We start from the raw sequence: 21,099 nt of genomic DNA, 5'->3' as shown, positions 1-21,099 counted from the left end.
CCGCTATACCAAGGATAGCTGCTATCATATGAACAGCGCTGTGCTCGGTGAGCTCTAAGGAAGCCTGCGGCGGGGGAGCCAGGAGTTGGAACCTGCCAATCTCTGATTGATGACCTCTCCTGAGGATAGACCATCAGTATGTAGGTTGTCTCATCATGGACTATGGAGGCATATTGCTAGAATATGCCCCCATTGTCTTATAGGTGCGGGTCCCACCGCTGGGACCCGTACCTATATCGAGAATGGAGACCCACAAAGTGGTGGCTGGAGGACTCCGGTCTGGCCACCACCAAGCCGACTCCCCGTAGAAGTAAATGGGAGCGTGCCGCACATGCGCAGCCCCAGCTCCCATTCATTTCTATGGGGCCGACGGAAATAGCCAAGCCAGCCCATAGAAAATGAATGGAAGGTGGCTGCGCATGCACTTTGTGCCTTCCTTCACTTTCGGGGCTCCGTCCCAGCGGTGGGACCCGCACCTATAAGACAATGGGGGCATATCCTAGCGATATTCCCCCATTGTCTATGATGAAACAACCCCTTTAAATAGTAGACTAACCATTCCTTATCTAGGCCACACCCCTCTAAAGGGCACCCACATTTTTTGCTGCCACCCAATGCGTATCACCAGGGGTGCACCGTGCACCACCAATGAGGCCATCGCCTCAGGCAGCACCAGGAATGGCCATGGGCAATGAGCGATTTCATTGTGGCAAAGGGTTTAGGTTAAGAAATTGCATCCTCAGGCAGCAGAAAGGCTAGGTGCCCCCCTGTAAATGCAGCATGTATCAGGGAAGGTATGCACTGGGGCTGGCTGTGCAGGTATGACAGGGGCATCGCCATGTCACACACACAGCGGACCTGCTCCGCTCAGCTTACAGGAGAGCCCGAGAGCGCGCGCAGAGCCCTGACAGTCACGTGATACAGTACAGGCGCTCGGGGACGCGCATTCGCTTGCGATTAGCAGCGCGCTGGGTATGAGGCCGTAGACATGAGCAGCTCGTCACCGGTGACTGCCCCCATCTCGGTAAGTGGCCCTCTAGAAATTGGGGTCACCAGGACACCCGCTTCTCAGGCAGCGCTCAATGTGAGGCGACTTGTGGCTGAAGTTTTGTGTGTGTGGACGTTGTCGCCTGGAAGAGCGTAGGCCTCCTCAGATGGTCGCCCGCGGGCGCCTGTGTGGGGCGTGTGTGTTTATTAGGCGGCGTTCTCACGTTGTGTGCACACGTATGGCAGGTTGTCATGGCTGGTTCAGTGTGTACAAGGTGCAAGAAGCATGACGCCATGGCTTGTTTTCAGTGTTATGTATGCCATGTGCACATGCGTGTTGTCCTGTGGGCCTGGGCTGCACTTGTGGGGCCTGTGCTGTGTGTGCTATACACTGTGTGCTGTGTGTACTATATACTGTCCGTGTGCTAAGGGGTGTGTACTATATACTGTCTGTGTGCACTATACACTGTGTGCTGAGGGGTGTGTACTATATACTGTACTGTGTGTACTATATACTGTCCGTGTGCTGAGGGGTGTGTACTATATACTGTGTGCTGAGGGGTGTGCACTATACACTGCTGTGTGCACTATACACTGTGTGCTGAGGGGTGTGTACTATACACTGTGTGCTGAGGGGTGTGTACTATATACTGTGCTGTGTGTACTATATACTGTCCGTGTGCTGAGGGGTGTGTACTATATACTGTGCTGTGTGTACTATATACTGTCCGTGTGCTGAGGGGTGTGTACTATATACTGTACTGTGTGTACTATATACTGTCCGTGTGCTGAGGGGTGTGTACTATATACTGTACTGTGTGTACTATATACTGTCCGTGTGCTGAGGGGTGTGTACTATATACTGTACTGTGTGTACTATATACTGTCCGTGTGCTGAGGGGTGTGCACTATATACTGTCTGTGTGCACTATACACTGTGTGCTGAGGGGTGTGCACTATACACTGTGCTGTGTGTACTATACACTGTGTGCTGAGGGGTGTGTACTATATACTGTACTGTGTGTACTATATACTGTCCGTGTGCTGAGGGGTGTGTACTATATACTGTACTGTGTACTATATACTGTCCGTGTGCTGAGGGGTGTGTACTATATACTGTGTGCTGAGGGGTGTGTACTATACACTGTCTTGTGTGTACTATACACTGTGTGCTGAGGGGTGTGTACTATATACTGTACTGTGTACTATATACTGTCCGTGTGCTGAGGGGTGTGTACTATATACTGTACTGTGTACTATATACTGTCCGTGTGCTGAGGGGTGTGTACTATATACTGTGTGCTGAGGGGTGTGTACTATATACTATCTGTGTGCACTATACACTGTGTGCTGAGGGGTGTGTACTATATACTGCGCTGTGTGTACTATACACTGTGTGCTGAGGGGTGTGCACTATACACTGTGCTGTGTACTATATACTGTACTGTGTGTACTATATACTGTCCGTGTGCTGAGGGGTGTGTACTATATACTGTGCTGTGTGTACTATACACTGTGTGCTGAGGGGTGTGTACTATATACTGTGCTGTGTGTACTATATACTGTCCGTGTGCTGAGGGGTGTGTACTATATACTGTGCTGTGTGTACTATACACTGTGTGCTGAGGGGTGTGTACTATATACTGTGTGCTGAGGGGTGTGTACTATATACTATCTGTGTGCACTATACACTGTGTGCTGAGGGGTGTGTACTATATACTGCGCTGTGTGTACTATACACTGTGTGCTGAGGGGTGTGCACTATACACTGTGCTGTGTGTACTATATACTGTACTGTGTGTACTATATACTGTCTGTGTGCACTATACACTGTGTGCTGAGGGGTGTGTACTATACACTGTGTGCTGTGTGTACTATATACTGTCCGTGTGCTGAGGGGTGTGCACTATACACTGTGCTGTGTGTACTATATACTGTACTGTGTGTACTATATACTGGCCATGTGCTGAGGGGTGTGTACTATATACTGTGCTGTGTGTACTATATACTGTCCGTGTGCTGAGGGGTGTGTACTATATACTGTGCTGTGTGTACTATATACTGTCCGTGTGCTGAGGGGTGTGTACTATACACTGTGCTGTGTGTACTATACACTGTGCTGTGTGTACTATACACTGTGCTGTGTGTACTATACACTGTGCTGTGTGTACTATACACTGTGCTGTGTGTACTATACACTGTGCTGTGTGTACTATACACTGTGCTGTGTGTACTATACACTGTGCTGTGTGTACTATACACTGTGCTGTGTGTACTATACACTGTGCTGTGTGTACTATACACTGTGCTGTGTGTACTATACACTGTGCTGTGTGTACTATACACTGTGCTGTGTGTACTATACACTGTGCTGTGTGTACTATACACTGTGCTGTGTGTACTATACACTGTGCTGTGTGTACTATACACTGTGCTGTGTGTACTATACACTGTGCTGTGTGTACTATACACTGTGCTGTGTGTACTATACACTGTGCTGTGTGTACTATACACTGTGCTGTGTGTACTATACACTGTGCTGTGTGTACTATACACTGTGCTGTGTGTACTATACACTGTGCTGTGTGTACTATACACTGTGCTGTGTGTACTATACACTGTGCTGTGTGTACTATACACTGTGCTGTGTGTACTATACACTGTGCTGTGTGTACTATACACTGTGCTGTGTGTACTATACACTGTGCTGTGTGTACTATACACTGTGCTGTGTGTACTATACACTGTGCTGTGTGTACTATACACTGTGCTGTGTGTACTATACACTGTGCTGTGTGTACTATACACTGTGCTGTGTGTACTATACACTGTGCTGTGTGTACTATACACTGTGCTGTGTGTACTATACACTGTGCTGTGTGTACTATACACTGTGCTGTGTGTACTATACACTGTGCTGTGTGTACTATACACTGTGCTGTGTGTACTATACACTGTGTGCTGAGGGGTGTGTACTATATACTATCTGTGTGCACTATACACTGTGTGCTGAGGGGTGTGTACTATATACTATCCGTGTGCTGAGGGGTGTGTACTATACTGTGTGCTGAGGGGTGTACTATACACTGTGTGCTGAGGGGTGTGTACTATATACTGTACTGTGTGTACTATATACTGTCCGTGTGCTGAGGGGTGTGTACTATATACTGTCTGTGTGCACTATACACTGTGTGCTGAGGGGTGTGTACTATACACTGTGTGCTGTGTGTACTATATACTATCCGTGTGCTGAGGGGTGTACTATACACTGTGTGCTGAGGGGTGTACTATACACTGTGTGCTGAGGGGTGTACTATACACTGTGTGCTGAGGGGTGTACTATACACTGTGTGCTGAGGGGTGTACTATACACTGTGTGCTGAGGGGTGTACTATACACTGTGTGCTGAGGGGTGTACTATACACTGTGTGCTGAGGGGTGTACTATACACTGTGTGCTGAGGGGTGTACTATACACTGTGTGCTGAGGGGTGTACTATACACTGTGTGCTGAGGGGTGTACTATACACTGTGTGCTGAGGGGTGTACTATACACTGTGTGCTGAGGGGTGTACTATACACTGTGTGCTGAGGGGTGTACTATACACTGTGTGCTGAGGGGTGTACTATACACTGTGTGCTGAGGGGTGTACTATACACTGTGTGCTGAGGGGTGTACTATACACTGTGTGCTGAGGGGTGTACTATACACTGTGTGCTGAGGGGTGTACTATACACTGTGTGCTGAGGGGTGTACTATACACTGTGCGCTGTGTGTACTGTGCGCTGTGTGTACTGTGCGCTGTGTGTGCTGTGCGCTGTGTGTGCTGTGCGCTGTGTGTGCTGTGCGCTGTGTGTGCTGTGCGCTGTGTGTGCTGTGCGCTGTGTGTGCTGTGCGCTGTGTGTGCTGTGTGTACTGTGTGCTGTGTGTACTGTGCGCTGTGTGTACTGTGCGCTGTGTGTACTGTGCGCTGTGTGTACTGTGCGCTGTGTGTACTGTGCGCTGTGTGTACTGTGTGCTGTGCGTACTATATAATATCTGTGCGCTGTGCGTACTATATAATATCTGTGCGCTGTGCGTACTATATAATATCTGTGCGCTGTGCGTACTATATAATATCTGTGCGCTGTGCGTACTATATAATATCTGTGCGCTGTGTGTACCATTGCATTATTTAGTGGGGGGTTTAGGAGAAATGGGAATCCATACTTGGCGTTCCTCAGGGTCAGGATGTGATCATTAGGTGATGGGCAGGGTAGCGTTACTTCTTTGCTGGAAGGGCACATTTATTAAGACTGGTGTGTTAGACGCTGGTTGTAATAAGCCCCTGCGCTGGCGGTGGATCTGCTGAAGTTATGAAGAGGCGCCGGCATCTACATAACTTCCATGTATCCAGCACCAGTCTAAATCTACTCCAGCTTCCTGAAGGGGTGTATTGGTGGCAAGAAGTTAAAGAGGACCTTTCACTAATATAGAAACTAAAAACTAACTCTATCTGTGGGCAGAGCGGTGCCCAGGGCCCCCCCTGCACTTACTAGTATGCCTGGGCGCCGCTCTGTTCGCCCGGTATAAGCTCCGGTGTCTCAGCTCCGTCTGTTGTATTGGACACATTTTTTTGTAGGAGGCGTGTCCCTTGCTGCAGTGCTGGCCAATCGCAGCGCACTGTGCGCTGCGATTGGCCAGCACTGCAGCAAGGGACACGCCTCCTACAAAAAATCAGTCCAATACAACAGACGGAGCTGAGACACCGGAGCTTATACCGGGCAAACGGAGCGGCGCCCAGGCATACTAGTAAGTGCAGGGGGGGCCCTGGGCACCGCTCTGCCCACAGATAGAGTTAGTTTTTAGTTTCTATATTAGTGAAAGGTCCTCTTTAAGAGGTCATCGTACTGTTTGAGGGACACTAAATGTTTGTGAGGGGACATGTAAGAGGGCATCACTTTATAAGGGGGCATTACTCTGAGGGGTGCAGTTAATAGGGCATCACTCTGAGGAGTGCACTAAAGGGGGCACCTGAGGGGGCCTCTCAGTGATTTCCCCTTAAGTGCACATCTCCCCTCACAGTTATAATCCCTTGAGAGGGGCCCTAAACAGTATGATGACCTCTTAACTCCTTAGTGGCCACCAATACCCCTTTTTACAGTGTTAACTAAGGGTCTTTAGGCTGGGCCTCTGCCTTTTTATGGCTGCCCAATCTAAGCTCTGCACGGGTCTCCTGTGCAGCGAAGAACGAGAGGCTGATTGGAAGAATCCCCTGATCTGGGCCATTTAACCTCTTAACATTCACGTTAAAATTGGAAAAACCCTCCTAAAAATGTCACTTTTTTTTTAATTGGGGATTTTTAATATGTGTCTGCAGTTTGCATGTTTAACCCCTTAGTGACATAATACATTTTAGTCTTAAGGACCACCACTTTTTAATTTTTTCTTCAAATTTTTTATTTTATTTAGCAGAATTCGGCCTCATGCACACGACAGTTGTTTTTTGCGTCTGCAAATTGTGCGTCTGCTAAAAAAAAAAAAAAACGGATGCGGCATCAGTTTTTTTTTTTTGGAGGATCCATTTTTTTTTGCACAGATCCCTTGTAATAAATGCCTATCCTTGTCCAAATGTGAAAAAAGTAGGACATGCACAATTTTTTTTGCTGAAGGGAAACACGGACAACGGACGCGGAACACAAATGGATGAACGATCAGCATTTTTTTTTCTGACCCATTGAAATGAATGGGTCCCCATCCTATACGCAAAAAAAACGGAACGGAGGCTGAGAAAAACAGTCGTGTGCATAAGGTCTTAGTTGTAGGTTTTTTAGGAACCATTTTGAGGTATATATAGTGTATTAAATAACTTTTATTTTATTTTTTAGGGGAAAGATAAAAAAACAAAAATTTTTACATTATTTTGTGGAATTTAATTATGGCGTGCAGACTACAGCTGAAAGTGAAAATAAAAGCAGGTTTTAGGCTACTTTCACACTAGCGTTAATATTTTCTGGTATTAAGATCCGTTGTAGGGTCTCAATACCAAAAAGAAAGGTGATTTTTCCAATTGGGTTTCTAACAGTGATATCTCCTCTGTTTCTTGGACTTCAAACAACGCTAGCTGCTACCATTCAGGAGATATCAGCAGCAGTCTCCCGTCGGCACCCCACAAATGAGATTGTCTGTGCATGGGAGCAAGCCTGCTGGTACGCCACTGACAGTGTAATACGTTGTACTGAATGCTGATAATAAATGATCAAAAGATCACCTGTTGCGGTCCCCTTGTGTTAATAGTAAAAAAAAAATATTTCAGATAAAAAAAATCTCAAGGTCAGAAAATACACCTTTTTTTTCCATAGAAAAAAAAATTGCAAAAATAAAATCCCCCCCCCCACATATTTGGTATCCCCACGTCTGTAATGACCCACACTACCCAATTATCATGTAATTTATCCCGTATGTTGAATGCCATATAAAAAAAAAATGATTTTGGAATTGCTGTTTTTTTTCTTATTCACCATAAAAAAAAAAAAAGAGATAAAAAAATGTTATATACCACAAAAAGTTGTCATACTAAAATCAAGCTCTCACACAGCTCTTTAGAAAGAAAAATAAAAAAAATTATGGCTCTTGGGATGCTGGACATGCAAACACATTTTTAAAGGGGTTTTTATTGTGCAAAAGTAGCAATATCGCATTTTTTTTCATCCACTCCCACAGAAAGTGTTAATAAGTAAGTTATGTGTACCCGAAAATGGCGCCATTAAAAACTACAACTTCTCCCCTCAAAAAACAAGCCCTCATACAGCTACATTTATGGAAAAATAAAGTTAGAGCTCTTGCATCACTGAAAACATGAAGAAAAAAAAAACCACTTGGTCACGAACTCCCAAAACAAGCTGGTCACTAAAGGGAATGAGAAAATGACCTGTTATTTAAATCACGTTTTTATGTTTAACCCCTTCCTGACATATGACGTAATAGTTCGTCATTGTGGGAGGTGACTTCCTGCCATTTAACGTACCATTACATCATGCTGATTGGGCAGGCACAGCTCCGGTGCCCGCCTGATCAGTGCCAGGGCCCAGCAGTCACTGATAGCCTACTGTCAGTGACGGTAGGTATCGCCGCGTCTGTAACAACCACCTCTATAAAAATATCACACAACCTTACCCCTTAGGTGAACACCGTAAAAAAACAATAGAATAAAATGTGTGCCAAAAAAGGCATTTTTTTTTTATCACCTTACATCACAAAAAGTGCAATGCCAAGCGACCAAAAAGTTATATGCACCCCAATGCAGTACTAATCACACCGTCACCTCATCCTGCAAAAAATGAGCCCTATACAAGACAGTTGCCCCCAAAAAATAAAATAAATGGCTCTCTGAATATGGAGACACTAAGGCCCCTTTCACACGGGCGACTATTCCGCGCGGATGCGATGAGTGAGTTGAACGCATTGCACCCGCACTGAATCCCGACCTATTCATTTCTATGGGGCTGTTCACATGAGCGGTGATTTTCACGCATCACTTGTGCGTTGTGTGAAAATCGCAGCATGCTCTATTTTGTGCGTTTTTCACGTAACCCAGGCCCCATAGAAATGAATGGGGTTGCGTGAAAATCGCAAGCAAGTGCGGATGCGGTGCGATTTTTTTTTTACGCACGGTTGCTAGGAGACGATCCGGATGGAGACCCGATCATTATTATTTTCCCTTATAACATGGTTATAAGGGAAAATAATAGCATTCTGAATACAGAATGCATAGTACAATAGCGCTGGAGGGGTTAAAAAAAATAATAATTTAACTCACCTTAATCCACTTGCTCGTGCAGCCGGCATCTCTTCTGTCTTCTTTCTTTGCTGTGTGCAGGAACAGGACCTGTGGTGACGTCACTCCGGTCATCACATGATCTTTTACCATGGTGATGGATCATTTGATGACCAGAGTGACGTCACCACAGGTCCTGTTCCTGCACACAGCAAAGAAAGAAGACAGAAGAGATGCTTGCTGCGCAATCAAGTGGATTAAGGTGAGTTAAATTATAATTTTTTTTTTTTTTTAACCCCTCCAGCGCTATTTTACTATGCATTCTGTATTCAGAATGCTATTATTTTCCCTTATAACCATGTTATAAGGGAAAATAATACAATCCACAGGACACCGATCCCAAGCCCGAACTTCTGTGAAGAAGTTCGGGTTTGGGTACCAAACATACCGATTTTTCTCACGAGAGTACAAAACGCATTACAATGTTTTGCACTCGCGCAGAAAAATCGTGCATGTTCCCGCAACGCACCCGCACCTTTTCCCGCAACGCCCGTCTGAAAGAAGCCTTAAACTCAATTTTCTTTGCTTCAAAAATGCTTTTATTGTATAAAACTTAAATAAATAAATAAAAGTAGACTAATAAGGTATCGCCGTGGTAAACTTAGCATTTTTTCATGAATAAAGGTGAAATGTATTGATTCAAATTTATGACTGTCATGAAGTACAATGTGTCACGAGAAAACTGTCTCAGAATGGCTTGGATAAGTAAAAATGTTCCAAAGTTACTTCTACATAAAGTGACATGTCAGATTTGCAAAATATGGCCTGGGCAGGAGGGGTTAAAGTGCAACTGTCAAACTTTTTTTAATTTTTGTAATGTATAGGGGCAGTGATACTGACCATTTTTGTAATATACTTTAGGCTGCTTTCACACTAGCGTTCGCTGGTCCGCTCGTGAGCTCCGTTTGAAGGAGCTCACGAGCGGACCCGAACGCAGCCGTCCAGCCCTGATGCAGTCTGAATGGAGCGGATCCGCTCAGACTGCATCAGTCTGGCGGCGTTCAGCCTCCGCTCCGCTCGCCTCCGCACGGACAGGCGGACAGCTGAACGCTGCTTGCAGCGTTCGGGTGTCCGCCTGGCCGTGCGGATCCGTGCGGATCCGTCCAGACTTTCAATGTAAGTCAATGGGGACGGATCCGTTTGAAGATGCCACAATGTGGCTCAATCTTCAAGCGGATCCGTCCCCCATTGACTTTACATTGAAAGTCTGGACGGATCCGTACTAGGCTATTTTCACACTTAGCTGTTATATGCTAAAAATAATGCAGACGGATCCGTTCTGAACGGAGCCTCCGTCTGCATTATTATGAGCGGATCCGTTCAGAACGGATCCGCCCGAACGCTAGTGTGAAAGTAGCCTTAACCACCTAACTGTTTTGCCTGAGTCCAGCTCGGACAGTGGGAAAAGTAGCTAAATGGAGGAGGGGGGGGGGGGGGGGGAGGGCTGCTCTATATGCTGCTATCATCTGAATGGTATTAGCTAGAAACATGCAACTGGTCTTGTTTGAAAACTGACATTCCAAGCAATACCAGAATGACAGCAATCTGTTCAGTACAGGGGAAGATAAGACTGATAGAAATCTGCATACTGTGAATGCAGCTCAAAGTGAAAGTAAAAACAGGTTTTACCCACGATTATTCCTGACTCAACACCCCATATGTGGTCGTAAACTGCTGTATAGGCACACGGCAGGGCGTAGAAGGAAAGGAATGCCATACGGTTTTTGAAAGGCAGATTTTGCTAGACTGTTTTTTTTTACACCATATCCCATTTGAAGCCCCCCTGATGCACCCCTAGAGTAGAAACTCAAAAAAATGACCCAATTTTAGAAACTACGGGATAGTTTTGTTGGTACTAGTTTAGGGTACATATGATTTTTGGTTACTCTATATTACACTTTTTGTGAGGCAAGGTAACAAGAAATAGCTGTTTTGGCACCGTTTTTTATTTTTTATTTATTTTTATTTACAACATTCATCTGACAGGTTAGATCATATGGTATTTTTATAGAGCGGGTTGTCACGGACGCGGCAATACCCAATATGTATACAATTTTTTATTTATGTACGTTTTACACAATGATTTCATTTTTGAAACAAAAAAATATCATGTTTTAGTGTCTCCATAGTCTGAGAGCCATCGTTTTTTTCAGTTTTTAGGCGATTATCTTGGGTAGGGTATGATTTTTCCCGGAATGAGATGACGGTTTGATTGGCACTATTTTGGGGTGCATATGACTTTTTTTTGATCGCTTGCTATTACACTTTTTGTGATGTAAGGTGACAAAAAATGGTTTATTTAGCACAGTTTTTATTTTTTACGGTGTTCACCTAAGGGTTTAGGTCATGTGATATTTTTATAGAGCCGGTCGATACGGACGCGGCGATACCTAACATGTATACTTTTTTAAATTTATGTAAGTTTTACACAATAACAGCTTTTTTAAAACAAAAAAAATGATGTTATAGTGTCTCCATATTTTGAGCCATAGTTTTTTTATTTTTCGGGCAATTGTCTCCGGTAGGGGCTCTTTTTCGGCCGGATGAGGTGACGGTTAGGTTTGTACTATTTTGGTGGGCGTATACCTTTTTCGTTGCTTGCTGTTGTACTTTTTGTGATGTAAGGTGACAAAAAAATTGTTTATTTAGCACATTTTTATTTTTTACGGTGTTCATCTGAGGGGTTAGGTCATGTGATATGTTTATAGAGTTGGTCGATATGGACACGAGAATACCTAATAGGTCTATATGTCTTTTCCCTATTTTTTTTTAAAAAAATGTAACTTTCCTTTTTTTCACTGAATCAGCTATAACAGCATATCGGTGTGCAATCCTGTTGTTCCATCCATACATTATGGGTTCTATCTAAAATGTCTACAGTACTGCTCAGCCCAATAGAATGCTGTTTGATATAAAAAAGGGTGAATAAGTGAGGCACCCCGTGTTAACACAGGCTCTGGATATAAGTTTGCACACTTTCTGGCTCTAGCTAAAACACTAAATAGTCAATGTCCAGTCATAGTCAGTTCTCATAATAGAGACTATGCCTCTATCTGATGAATATTAGCTTCTGCTTTACATTTGCGACCTTTTGATTCTAGCTATCAGCCAGTTAGCAGTGTACCAAGTAGTCATCACTCATAATAGTGACCGTTTTGCTACTAGAAAAGAAGAATTGTGTCTATATTGTATTTGGTTTGCTCAGGTGATTATCTTTGGTGATAGATACTTCTTAGTCTGATATGTCCTCTGATGAGCCTGACACCAACCAGGCGAAACGTGTAGGGATGATATAGGACACTTTTTTCTAATGTTTCTATATTGTTTATTTCACTAATTCTAGTGGTTCCTGTCACCCCACCTGGGATATTGTAAGTGTTTGTTATTTTTGGTACTCATATTAGTCTAGATCCAAATATAGGGCCAAATATTCCACATTGTTGGCATCCTTCCCGTGTTAGGGTCATCCTAGGTCTATCAGGAGGCATGAGACACGGGATCGCCCCTATCGGGGCGCCTATTCCGTTTGAAGGCAGGGTGGCAGCAATAGGGCCAGCATTAGGGATATCGCCCCCATCCAAGGCCTAAAATACGTCTGCCTACCTTCCTGCAAGCATTAGGCATTGGAATAGCAACTTCACATTAGGTTTTGATTATTTTTATTTTCTATGATTATAAGGGTAGGGTTGTTGCGGGTATCGAAATTTCGATACCCAATCGATACTTTTTTCGATACTGAGCTGCGCTTCTGCGCAGCCTAGTATCTCTGAACATGAGCGTCAGCAGCACGGGGAGAAGGAAACTGTCCTCCCCTCCCCCCTGTGCTGCTGCCGCTGCCACCAATGAGAAGAGAGGGGCGGGCGCACTGCGCCACCAATGATAGGACTATTCCTTCCCACACAGAGAGCGGCGCCCAGCGATGTCTCAGCACTCACCTTTAGTCCTGGGCGCCGCTCCGTTCGCCCGCAGTGCCCCATTACTGTCTCCTCTCCTGCTCCACATGCTGCTGATTACTATCGGAGCGATGGGAGGAGACATCAGCTTTACTAGTGGGCGTTCCTTCTCCCTGCGCTGCGATTGGACAGCACTACAGCCAGGGAGAAGGAACACCCACTAGTGAATCTGATGTCTCCTCCCATCGCTCCGATAGTAATCAGCAGCATGTGGAGCAGGAGAGGAGACAGTGATGGGGGCACTGCGGGCAAACGGAGCGGCGCCCAGGAATAATGGTGAGTGCTGAGACATCGCTGGGCGCCGCTCTGTGTAGCCTAATAGTGAAAGTCTGGAGTCCCATATAAAGTAGTCAGTCACTCTTTAACACATAATACAGGAGGCAGGTGCCGGCAGCAGAATCGCATTGCCGGCACCCTGCCCCTGACAGAGAGCTGCGATCAGGCAGTTAACCCCTCAGGTGCGGCACCTAAGGGGTTAACTGCCGCCGATCTGCCAGTACCCGCCTCCTGTATAAAGGGGTAATTATCATTGGTGGTGCAGTGTGCCCCCTCAACCCCCCCATCCCATTAAAATCATTAGTGGCACAGTGCGCCGGCCCCTCTCAACCCCCCAGTATTAAAATCATTGGTGGCAGTGGCCACAGGGACCTCTCCCCTCCCCTCATTGGTGGTGCAGTGGCAGCTTCTGATCGGAGCCCCAGCTGTGTAAGCCTGGGGCTCCGATCGGTTACCATGGCAGCCAGGACGCTACAGAAGCCCTGGTTGCCATGGTAACATCCCTGATGCTGTGTGCACAAAGCACAGAGCAGCAGGGACAGTGTGAAGTCCTATTCACCCTGATAGAGATCTATCAGGCTGAATAGGACGAGGGATGAAAGATCCCAGGTTCTAGCCCCTAAGAAGGAAATAGTTATTAAATAAAAAGTGTAAAAAAAAAAAAAAAAAAAAAAAAAGTCAAAAACCCCCCACCAAAATATGAAGTAGAAATCACCCCCTTTTCCCAATTTCACATATAAAATATATAAATAATAAACAGATTACATATCGCCACGTCAGAAAAGTCCAAACTATTAAAATATAAAAAAAAAATCTAGGTGGTGAATGCCGGAACAGAAAAAAATTAATAAAAACTGCCCGATACGCCATTTTTAAAAATGCGGAATGCACGTGGCTTTTTGGTTTATTTTTTTCGCGTGGTATCGAATGGTATCGAGTATCGCAATACTTTTTCATGGTATTGAAACCGAATCAAAAATTTGGTATCGCAACAACTCTATATAAGGATGTATTGGCTTTTAACATTATATCATTAAAAGTTCTCTTTTAGATAAGGTGCTTCTGTGAATCCCAAAGACCTATGACCATTCACCACAGAGCAATTGTCAAAAATGATGAAAGACAATCCGTGCAGTACTTATGGATAATCACTGATACAACGGCCTTCTTGGCTATTGCGCTTAGAAAGAGCAGGGATGTTGGTGCATAAATTAGAAGTTTTACTAAATCTTTCCCCATAAACTACAATTGATGCCGCTCAGTCCCTTGTGCCCTACAGCATATTGCCTGCAGATTGCACTGCATTTTGTGGTGAAAGGTCCTCTTTAGAAGCAACTGTTGAACATCAGATATCTGGATCGCCAACTCACTCCATGTCACTTCCTTCATATATTTATTGTGCAACTTTCTTGATACTTCATGGTTTCTTTCTTCTCCTATACAACTATATTGGAGTCTGCTCAGCTACTCTCCTGCTGTATAACCTGTTCTCTTCAATGTGGTTACATGGCATTGTAGCCCTAACCTTAAAGGGGTTCTCCAGGAATTAATTAAATAAAATTCCTGAAAATACTTATTACTTTGTTATAAATATATTTCCAAATATCTTTCATTAGTTACAAAAGCTCGTTTGGGGAGAGAGCAATCATCAGGAGTAATACAACTCCATTCCTATAGAGATTCAGCTGAAGATTTTGTCATTTTTATTCAAGATTTTACCTCCGTGTTCTGAAGTAACTTGTCCTCCTATGTGATTAGGACAGGTTTTGTCTGTACTAGGGTTTTTATCTTACATCACAAGAGGAATTGTAATAATTATTGCATTAAAACATAGTTTTTATAACAATTAGTGTAAAATAATTAGAGGTAAATGGCTTAATGTGCTAAAAAAAAAAATGGTTTTGTCACGATACCAACATTTTGATTTGATTTCAATACCATAAAATAGTATTGCAATAACATCCGATACCATGCTGTTTTGTTTTTTATGTTACAGCAAGAGTTGAGTGAACCTGCCTTTTGGCAAGTTCAGGTTCAGGGTTTAAGTGAATTACGTAATTGATTCCGTGAGAACGGAATTCATCACGTAATTCAATTCTGGTTTGCCGCATAATACAAGTGTATGGCCAGCTCCAAGGGTTCTGTTCTGCTGGCTATTCACTTGTATTATGACGGCATGCAAAACACTGTGCCACAAATCAATATAATTAACCAATTAACCCGTTCATACAAATGTAGGCAGCGGGTGCTGACCGTATCACACAGCCGTCTTCCGGCATCTATGAAAGGAATCCCGCCGAACCGCGTCAATTAACCCCTCAGATGCCGTACCCAAGGGGTTAACTGACGGGGTTCGCAGGATCGCCATGCCCTGTCATTGAGGCCGGGTGCCGGCTGTATCACACAGCCTCTCACATTTGTATCAAGGAGTTAATTATACCCATTGGTGGAGCAGTGGCCACAGCACCTCCTTCTCAGTACTATTTACTCTTGGTGGCAGCTGCAGCTGGGTCACGGTGAAGAGGGAGGAACTTCCTTCTTCTCCACTGTGATGCTAAGGAGAACATAGTCTGCTCCGGGGCTAGCGGCATGCTCTCTTAAAGTATCGGAAAATAGCAAATCCTGATATTGGATCGATCCAGATGTAAAAGTATAGATTGGGTATTGAAAGTTCGATATCCGGTGCAATCCTAGTCTGTCGTAATAGGATGGGAGCAATTTCTCCTAATGATTGCTCCCTAAACAAAACGAGCCATTATAACTAATGAAAGGTGTTTGGGAATATGTTTATAATAAAATTAAGTAATATCAATTTTATCTTATAAATTCCTGGTGAACCTCTTTAAAGAGATTGATCAAGAGTTTGATATTTATTGCCTATCGTCAGGATAGGCCATCAATATATTGGTGGGAGTCTGACACCCAGGACCAGGAGTTAGTTGAAGCTAGTTTTGGATGGAGTTGGTAGAAATGTTCCGAATCCACTTAAAAAAAAAAAAAAGTAGAACACAGATAAGAGCGGCACATTGCACCACGTTGTGGGACGAATAAGTATTGAAAAAAAGTGTTGCCTACATATAAACCTACACACATTTCTATCACCACATCCGTAAAGACTACATACTAGAAAACAAATGTGTAATCGTAGACGGTGAACACCGTTAAAAACAAAATATGCAGTGTGTCAATTTCATGGATATCCACTAGAGATGAGCGAATCTACTTCGGATGAAACATCCGAAGTCGATTTGCATAAAACTTTGTTCTAATACTGTACGGAGCAGGAGGTCTGTACAGTATTAGAATGTATTGGCTCCGATGAGCCAAAGTTATTGGTTCGCAAAGCCTTGCGAGACTTTGCACAATAACTTCATAAATTCATTTGTACTTTAAAAAAACATTTCCCAAACTCGAGTTCGGTTCCAAGTGGTACCTTTTTGAGCTTTTAGATGCCGTGATCACACGCAAATTGTGGGTCCATAAAATGTGAATGTAGTTCATGTGCTGTCTGCATTTTTTTGTCGACCCGTTAACTTCCATGAGTCTGTGGTCCGCATTTTGCACCCGGGTATGGGACATGTTTTATAACTTCAGAAATTACACAGATGTCATCCATGCGCTTTCCACATCCATATGCCCATTCTTCTAATCATAGGCCTCGTGTGCATGAGGCCTTACGCCCCTTTCATACAAGCGTGACGGATTGGCTTCGGATGCGTTTGGGGTGCATTCCGTGAAACTCGCACCATTTTGCAAGCAAGTTCGGTCAGTTTTGTCTGCGATTACGTTCTGTTCAGTTTTTTCCACGCGTGATAAAAGAAAAACGGAAGGTTTACAAACAACATCTCTTAGCAACCATCAGTGAAAACGCATCGCACCTGCACTTGCTTGCGGATGCAATGTATTTTTCACGCTGAAAAACGCAGAATATAGAAGATGCTGCGATTTTCACACAACGCAGATGCGTGAAAAACAACGCTCATGTACACAGACCCATTGAAATGAATGGGTCTGGATTAAGTGCGGGTGCTATGCAAACTCGCTTGTGTAAAAGGGGCCTTAGGGTACTTTCACACTAGCGTTTTTCTTTTCCGGCACTGAGTTCCATCCTAGGGGCTCAATACCGGAAAAGAACTGATCAGGCATATCCCCATACATTTTGAATGGAGAGCAATAGGTTCAGGATGCATCAGGATGTCTTCCGTTCAGTCTTTTTGACTGATCATGCTACGCAGCATGCTACGGTTTTATCTTAAAAAACCTGAAGACCTGCCTGAATGCCAGTAATGTATTAGTGCCGGATGCAGCATTCAAAATACTGGAATGCCGGATCGTCCTTCTGGTCTGCACATGCGCAGACCGAAAAAGATGTGAAAATAATAAATGCCAGATCCATTTTGCTGGATGACACTGGAAAGACGGATCCGTCATTTCGATACATTTTTCGGACTGATCAGGCATTTTTAATCCTGATCAGTCTTACTAATGCCATCAGTTGGCATACGGAACTGCTTGCTGGATCACTCTGCCGCAAGTGTGACAGTACCCGTAGACTGTTGGTCCATCTTTCTGACATGGATGCCAACTTTGGTTGCTGTGTAACTTGTCATCTGAGCTCCCCACAGTACATTGCTCTCTAGTAGTGGCTCCAGCAACATTTAGACTTTGGCATTCTATGTGAATGGAGAAAAAAAATCAGTTAAGACAAATTGTGTTTGAAAAATTATTCAGCATTTTATGCAGACTGAATCTGCAGAGTGTTGCCCGTGTTATTAAAAAGTGTTAAAGAACTTGGTGCAATTTAGTAACCCAACCCATCTTTTTTTTTCTTTTCTTTTACAGGACTGAAATATACAGAATTCTTCATGGATATAGTTGACACATTCAACCATTTAATCCCTAGTGAACATTTGGATGATGCCCTATTTCTAGGCGATAACCTAGAAGGTGAAGGCTGTGACGAATTTGCCACAAACCAACATGTCCTTGAAGACTCCTTGAAGAACATGCTCAGTGACAAGGATCCCATGCTTGGATCTGCAAGCACCCAATTCTGCCTACCTGTTCTGGATAACTCTGAACCCAGTTTCCAATTACCAACCTCAACAGGTGAGATTGACAAATGGCTAAAAAAAATAAATGTACAAGTACTGTAATGTGTCTGATACAGCAGGACAGCCTAAGAACATCTGTGCCTTCCTAAACTTTTAGGATCAGCAGTAATTTCATGTGAGAGCTCAATATTGAGCTGCAGTTTAAGTATGGTTGATAGCTGACTACTATGTAAGGTGCATGGGCCACTTCACTTACTGCAGTGTTCAGAGATAGACAGTAATATGCATTTCTGGGCAGTTATACGCCTCTGCAGTGCTAAAGTTGCCTAAAGGACATATACAATGCATTCGGAAAGTCTTCAGACTCTTACACTTTTTTTCACATTTTGTTATGTGCTAAAGTAAAATAAAATCCAAGTTTTCCCCATTCTGCACTCTATACCCCATAATGAGAAAGTAAAATATAGAATGTTGTAAAAGGAAAAACTAAAATCTTGCATTGACCTAAGTATTCAGACCCTTTACTAGTTGAGGCACCTTTTGAAAGCGATTACAGCCTCCAGTCTTTTTGGGTATGATGCCACCAGCTTTGCACATCTGGATTTGGGGTTTTTCTGCCATTATTCCTGTAGATTCTCCCAAGCTCTGTAAGGGTGGATGGGGACTGTCTATGTTTGAGGTTAGGGCTATCACTTGGCCACTCAAGGACATTCACAGAGTTGTCCACTCCTGTCTTGTCTTGGCTGTGTGCTTAGAGTCATTGTCTTGCTGAAAGATGAACCTTCAGCCCAGTCTGAGGTCCAGAGCACCCTGGCTTAGGTTTTCATTAAGAATATCTCTGTACTTTGCTCCATTCAGGTTTCCTCAACTCTACACCAGTCTCCCTGTCCCAGCCGCTGAAAAACACCCCCACAGCATGATGCCGCCACCACCATACTTCACTCTAGGGATGGTAATGGGCAGGTGATTAGCAGTGCCTGGTTTCCCCCAGACATGTCACTTAGAATTGAGGTCAGAAAGTTTTAATCTTGGTTTTATCAGACCAGAGACTCTTGTTTCTCACAGACTAAGTGTCCTTTAGAGGATTTATTCTCAAACTCCAGACAGGCTTTCATGCATCTTTTACTGAGAAGAGCCACACTGCCATAAAGCTAAGATCAGTGCAGTGCTGCAGTGTTGGTTGACCTTCTAGACGCTTCTCCCATCTGCACACATGATCTCTGAAGCTTAGATTCTTGGTAACATTTCTTACCAAGGCCACTTTCCATCAATGACTTAGTTTTCTTTCATACTGGCATTTTGGCTTTCTGTTTGTGAGATCCTTTCAGGGCTCCCACAAGCGGTCCAAAACGGATCAGTTTGTATTCTAATGCATTCTGAATGGAAAAGGATCTGCTCACAATGCATCAGTTTGCATCAGTCCAGTCTCCGTTCCGCTTTGGAGACGGACACCAAAACACTGCTTGCAGCGTTTTGGTGTCCGTCTGATGAAACTGAGCCAAACTGATCCGTTCTGACACACAATGTAAGTCAATGGAGATGGATCCGTTTTCACTGACACAATCTGGCACAATAGAAAACGGATCCGTTCTCCATTGCCTTTCAATGGTGTTCAAGATGGATCTGTCTTGGCTATGTTAAAGATAATACAAACGGATCCGTTGTGAAAGGATGCAGACGGTTGTATTATCTGAACGGATCCGTCCATGACGGATCCACACGAAAACGCAAGTGTGACAGTAGCATTAGTTTGGTGGGGCCTCCACACAATCCTGTCTCTGAGCTCTACAGGCAGTTCTTTTCTCATCATGGCTTGGTTTTTGCTCTGACATGCATTGTCAGCTCGGAGACCTTATATAGACAGGAGTGTGTCTTTCCAAATCATGTCTAATGAACTGATTTTTGTGTGGAATCTAATCAAAGTGTAGAAATATCGAAGATGATCAAGAGAAATGAGACCCCAAGAGCTAAATTTCAATTGTCATAGTAAAGGGTCTGAATACTTAATACTGAATGTCCATGCAAAGATTTTAAAATTCTGCTTTCTCTTTCTCATTAAGGGGGATTGAGTGCAGATTGATGGGGAAATTATTATTATTTTTTTAAGCACAAGGCTGCTAAAAATGTGAAATAAGTGAAAGGGCCTGAAGACTTTCTGAATGCATTGTGTAAGTATTTAAAAGACTGCTCATATACATGGTGTATACATTTATTTTACTCACTTATATAGCGCTGACATATTCCGCAGCGCTTTACAGACATTAGCATCCAACTGTCCCCAATGGGGCTCACAATCAATGTTCCCTATCAGTATTTCTTTGGAGTTAATAAATGTGACTATTGAAATAAATTATCGGTCCTAAAAAAACAACAACTGAAGATTAAAGAATGTACAGCATCATAATGTATATATTGTTCAGAGTAGATTCCTGGTGAAAAAAGTTAATTAAGAGAGGGCTCATTTTTTTGTGTGGCGATCTATAGTTTTTTTTATATACCATTTTGAAATATGTAGGATTTTTTGGATCACTTGGTAGTCAATTTCTTTGGAAGGTGGCGTAACAAAGAAACCAGGCAAAATTACCTTTTTTTAATTTTTCTTTCAGTTATGGCATTCACTGTACAAGATACATTTCTTTATATTTTATGAACTTAATTTTTTGTGTTTGTTTTTAATATGGGGAAAGGGGGTGGTTTGAATTTTTATATTTAAATTTTTTTTTTATTTTTTTAGGTTTTTATTATTGCTTTATTTTTTTTCACTTAAGTCCCCTCGTTAACATACAATCTTCTGATTGCCTTTCCCATAGACTGCAGTGATTTAACTTTGCAGTCTATGGAAGATTCACTTTGTTCCAATGGAGCACTGCCACAGGGACAGTTTGTAATGGCAGCGACAGACTGCACTCTGTGGGAAAACATGGCAGCAAGCTTTAAATTTCCCTGTAGTGCCCCTTTCTGATATCAGCGGTCTGCCCGCGTACCTCATGGACTGATTGGGTTCTGACAGTGG

The 21,099-nt window shown here is 43.5% G+C and overlaps 1 protein-coding gene across 2 annotated transcripts in view; it reads left to right on the top strand.

Annotated features, from left to right (window-relative positions):
* The first annotated feature begins 904 nt into the window (after positions 1 to 904).
* The window catches only part of PHF3 (PHD finger protein 3), a 76,778-nt gene continuing 56,583 nt past the window's right edge, over positions 905 to 21,099 (top strand). For both annotated transcript variants that reach the window (XM_044292468.1, XM_044292467.1), the window contains exons 1-2: positions 905 to 1,024; positions 17,875 to 18,141. In XM_044292468.1, the coding sequence (XP_044148403.1) occupies positions 17,898 to 18,141 (244 nt within the window). In that variant the 5' untranslated portion in view covers positions 905 to 1,024; positions 17,875 to 17,897. The remainder of the gene's footprint in view (positions 1,025 to 17,874; positions 18,142 to 21,099) is intronic.

The sequence above is a fragment of the Bufo gargarizans genome, chromosome 4 (genome assembly GCF_014858855.1).
Source record: "Bufo gargarizans isolate SCDJY-AF-19 chromosome 4, ASM1485885v1, whole genome shotgun sequence".
In the NCBI taxonomy this organism is placed as follows: domain Eukaryota; kingdom Metazoa; phylum Chordata; class Amphibia; order Anura; family Bufonidae; genus Bufo; species Bufo gargarizans.
The sequence above is the reverse complement of the archived record's forward strand: the minus strand, read 5'-3'. Positions and strand labels throughout refer to the sequence as shown.